General features: G+C 38.5%; 1 protein-coding gene across 1 annotated transcript; it reads left to right on the top strand.

Moving 5' to 3' along the window:
- The first annotated feature begins 6 nt into the window (after positions 1-6).
- On the top strand, positions 7-5,127 carry LOC112457227 (facilitated trehalose transporter Tret1-2 homolog). The gene is made up of 3 exons (XM_025020152.1): positions 7-184; positions 2,534-3,410; positions 3,740-5,127. The coding sequence occupies exons 1-3, from the start codon at positions 16-18 to the stop codon at positions 4,209-4,211; spliced, it is 1,518 nt and encodes a 505-aa protein (XP_024875920.1). The 5' UTR covers positions 7-15; the 3' UTR covers positions 4,212-5,127.
- The last annotated feature ends 20 nt before the right edge of the window (positions 5,128-5,147 follow it).

Raw genomic sequence — 5,147 nt, 5'->3', positions numbered from 1 at the left:
TCAAATCGTACCACAATGACAATGAGCACCACCATGACGGCACACGTCAATAATGACGCGACGTCGAAACTCTTTGTTACCTTACCGGATAAAGAAAAACAGCACTATGTGTTACAAGTGTCGAATAATCCCGGCTCTTTCAGCAAAGGAAAAAAGCGCTTTCAGTTTCTAGTCACTTTGTGCGGTGAGTAAAAAGAGATGAATTCTTTTTTGCACATAAAACGTCCTTAACTTTTGGATATCGGCACGTATTTCTAACACTCCGCTAACATAATTCAGGGCCTTTCGACTAATATATTCAAGATCACGTTTATAAAATGTTCTAATATAGGTCCGACCACTCCTTCATATGTCTTAAATTAAAGGAGATGAACTGTGACAAGTAAAGCTTAAGTTAAATAGCGTGAATTATGGACATGAACTCTATTATGAGCATAATGATGATAAAGCTGTCTGTGCTGAAGAATGGAAAGGTAACTCTACCTTTTTATAAGTAATATGGATTATACTCCATTATACTCGTAATAAAGTTCATTTCTAGCCATCAAATTAGGGCTTTATTAAAAGAGATTAATCATGTGCGCAAAAATCAATTACTGGAACTCGATGTCCTTCCTGAAATAAAAATTGCGCAAGATCTGAGAAATTGGTGCTTTATCTTGTCAACAGTGTATAAATATTATCATTAAATTTTTTATCACGGAATATATGCGGAACTTAATTTGATTGGAGATAACGTTTTTCTCCGCTTTATGATTCGCGTTATAACTTTGGACTAAATATCATAATGTCTGTCTAATTCTTTAATTTCAAAACTGAGCACAGCTTGCTTTACTTCTTTATTATATGTATAAAATGTAATTTTAATGCATCCAATATTAATAATTGGATATTATATTGTGATCAAAGAATCAGTACACTGTATTACATATAAGATAACGTTTTCTTATCAGGAACCTCCTCACACAATAATTTTAAGTGGTTCCGAGTCAAATTTGACAAGATTATAAACAATAACAAGTGAAACACACACAGAATCGATATAAATCTTACAAATAAGAGAAGATGCTATTTTCAGCTGGGCTGTATTTTGGTAGCTTAATAATAATATTTCTGTGGGAATTTTGTATATTTTTTCCACTCACAAGTAAATAATAACTGCGCGCCGATTATTTGTCTTAAAACACAATTTTTTGTTGGAATAGTAAATCCACATTCTTAAATCGATTTAATTGATTTAACTTTTGATGTTAATAAGCATTCTTTTTTTTAAATCACTGTAAAGAATTTATTGCGAACTGACAAATAATGGGCGCGCAGTTTACTGATTGTGAGTTAAAAAAACCAAGTTACAAAATTCATAAAGAAATATTATTAATTATTATTATAAGTTACCAAAATCCAGCCCAACCAAAAATGGCATCTTCTGTAATTAATTGTTATTTTTATAAGTTACGCATTCTGTCGTGTTAAAGAAATATTTAAAAACTCGTATAATATATAATAAATGTTGTTACAATAATATCATAATCTCATTATCAGAGATTCATAGAAGTATCACAGCGTCGCGTATTTCGACTTATTAATCTTTGTCTCATGCAATAAATATTTTATGCTACCGCTAAGCGGAAAAATTTTTTTAATATTTAACTGCAAAATTTTCGGAACATACACATCTAGATCGCGTCTCTCAAATTTTTTCGGAACCAGATTATACGTATAACTGTATTCGATGTAATCAAGAAAAACGTGATAAAAATTAAATTAAATTAAAATCACTTAATAAAATAAAGTATAACGAAATTTCACTGATATATTTTTTATGCATGTTATAAAGTAAGAAATTATGTAAAGAATATAAATTTTAGCTTCTTCTCATGTATAAATATCAGAAGAAACTTGATCGCGTTTAACCAAGATCAATGTACTATGTCTCTCATGTTGCATAATACACATGTGTAACGTATTATAGCCGACAGGTTGTCTCGTGGGGTACGATATCGATATCATCTAAAGTGATCGACTTCTTCAGTATGACTATACCTATACCTATATGACTAAATCAGCGACTTATCTATGTCTACAACATTTATCACGAGAAACTTTGTGTATGTGTGCGTGCGTGTGTGTGTGCGTGATCCTCAAGTGGTCATCTTATTTTTGTAGACTTTGTTGCATTGTAGATAATGAATGACGAAAGCCTTGCGATAAAACTTAATTCTTTTGTCTACACAGACATACTATTACTAGATAACGTACAAAATATATTTTTTTCAGTTGACAAGATTATTCAGCATGTATTCGATATTTCGTTTTAACGAACAAAGCATAGATCATAGATTTGTCAATTTAATAAAATAAATAAGCAAAATAATGTTTTTTAGAGCATTGTTTAGAGATATTGAATAATTTTCAATCATTCTCGACATCATCTCCCTTTTAATGCGACAAAATCTCGCATACTTCGAGCAACAATCCTTTTAAATGAAAAAAATCTTTCTTCTGACGATGAGTGTGTGCTGTTCGTTTTCAGCTGCGTTGGGCGGTATGCAGGCCGGCATAACGCTCGGTTGGACGTCACCGATCCTGCCGTATCTCACATCGGCGGAATCCTTCCTTCCGGAACTGTCCGTAAATCAGATCTCGTGGATAACATCCCTGCTGGTGCTGGGTGCCATTGTGGGCGCGGTGCCGGCCGGCAAGATCGCCGATCGAATCGGTCGGAAATGGGCCATCCTCTTGACGGCTGTGCCATTCACCACGTGCTGGCTCACCTTGCTCACGGCCGAGAACATCGTCAGTATATATGTCGCTCGGTTCATTGGCGGAATCGGCACCGGAGCGGCTTGCGTCCTCGTACCGGTCTACGTCGGCGAAATCGCCCAGGCATCGATTCGCGGCGCCCTGGGCGCCTTCTTCCCTCTGCTCTTCTCCTCGGGGATCATGTTCTCATATGTGGCGGGCGCTTACTGCTCCTACGTGGCCTTCAACATCGCCTGCTGCGCCATCCTGGTGCCCTTCGTCCTGGGCGTGCCCTTTATGCCGGAGTCGCCGTTATGGCTGGTACAGAAGGGTCGTAAGATCCAGGCCGCCAAGGTGCTGACGATTTTACGGGGATCGCATTATGACGTCCCGGGGGAGATAGCCGTTCTCCAGGATGACGTTGACAGAATGGCGAACGCATCGGGCGGCCTCAAAGACCTCGCCGGGACTAAAGCTGGACGTAGAGCCGCTGTCACCTGCATAGGACTCATGTTCTTTCAACAATTGTCCGGCGTAGACGCGATTCTATTCTACACGGTCAGCATCTTTCAGGCGGCGAACAGTACAATCGATCCCTTCCTGGCGACCATCGTCATCGGATTCACCGAAGTCGTAATGACGATATTCGTCGCTATCGTAATTGACAGGTTAGCGCGTGATAAATCTCAGATATATCTCTCGCGAATTGATGTAGAATTCTCATGCATGAATAGAACTTCTTCATATTTCTTGAAGTTAATGTAGCAACCGTTATAGAGTTATATAATGGAATGTTCGGCGATTATCCTAAGTTTCTTCTTTTCTTCTTATTATATTATGTAGAGTGGCGAGTTAATTCTGTTCAATTTATTCGATTTCATAAACTTTGATTTTTAAAGAACGAACGAAAACAATTAATTGAATTTCTTCAAATATCTTGGAATTAATGTAGTAGCCATACGAACAGTACAATTGATCCCGTCTCTACTTTCTTCAGATTCGGCCGAAAGCCGCTCCTGGTAATATCCGGCACGATGATGACCCTTTGTCTGAGCGTCCTGGGTTACTATTTCAAGCTCAAGGATGAAGGAAGTGACGTGAGCAGCTTCGGCTGGCTGCCGCTGACCAGCCTCGCTCTCTTCAACGTTGTCTTCTCAATTGGTTACGGATCCGTGCCGTTCACGGTAATAAGCGAGATATTTCCGCCGGAAACCAAGGGTGTTGCCAGCAGCCTGTCTATCGTGGTGCACTGGTGCTTGGTGTTCGCCGTCACCAAGCTGTTCCCGACCATGGAGGACAGGATGGGCCAGGCCGCGACCTTCTGGACGTTCTCGTGCTTCACCGCCGTATCCGTGTTCTTCGCGTACTTCGTAGTGCCGGAGACGAAGGGCAAGACGTTGCAGGAGATACAGAGCAAGCTCAAACGAAGGCAAAAGTCGAAAACGGAGTGTCAGGTCGAACCGGTCTGAAACTACCGGCTATCCTGCGATCACCTTGTCGCACTTTTGCAGTGCTGAGATTAAGGAATGGTCGCTGGAGGTCGAAACGCTAAAGTCCTGATGGCTGTTGAGGGAGAGAAAGACAGAGAGAGAGAGAGAGAGAAAAAAAGAGAGAGAAAGACACATACATACACGTGTCTTACACTTTATTTTTTCTTTTTTACAAGAACGTATTTATCGTAACTGACCCAATTTGCAGAGTTCCTTATCTTTTCTGCGCAATTATTGTATGATGAACGACTTTCAAGTGTTGTAAACACCACCTATATATAGACGTTACATTTCTTTTATATGTTGAATAATCTTGTTGTTTTGAAAAATATTTTGTGTTTTATACGCAAGATAATAATGTTATGTTTCTTCATTGAATTAACAAAATTTTGTGTCGCAAACGATGTTATCGACAATGTCCGAGTTAAAGTGAATTCCATCCACTGGATGTCACGCGCTACACGTTTATCACGAGAAATATAAGTGTGCTGACATGAGAAATAAGTAGAGATGGCAATAGAAACATATTTCTTCACGCGCTAATCGCAAACTACGCACAGAACAATATTGCAATTGTTTTCTACCTTCTCGCTAATGTTGCTAAATAATAATGCAACAAATGATAATGCGAAAAACCTTTTTCGTGAAGCTCTCAACAGCACTTATCTTTCTTATCGAGTCACGGTAACAGAAATGTATAAATACTTGCATCTCTTGGAACTCAAAGGGGTAATGCTGCAGAACGTTATTGCTTGATTTCATTACGCATTTTTGTTACTTTATATGCAAATTTTAATCTAACTAAACTTTTATATATGTTTAGCTCTGTAACTTATTTTAAAAGCGCTCAACTATTCCGACGTTTGCATATGCAATTTTTCAACGCGCTGCATAAATTTTAAAAAGATTATGATT

Source organism: Temnothorax curvispinosus, unplaced genomic scaffold, assembly GCF_003070985.1.
Source record: "Temnothorax curvispinosus isolate PA1 unplaced genomic scaffold, ASM307098v1 QBEX01007639.1, whole genome shotgun sequence".
Lineage (NCBI taxonomy): Eukaryota > Metazoa > Arthropoda > Insecta > Hymenoptera > Formicidae > Temnothorax > Temnothorax curvispinosus.
This window is presented reverse-complemented; position numbering and strand designations above follow the sequence as displayed.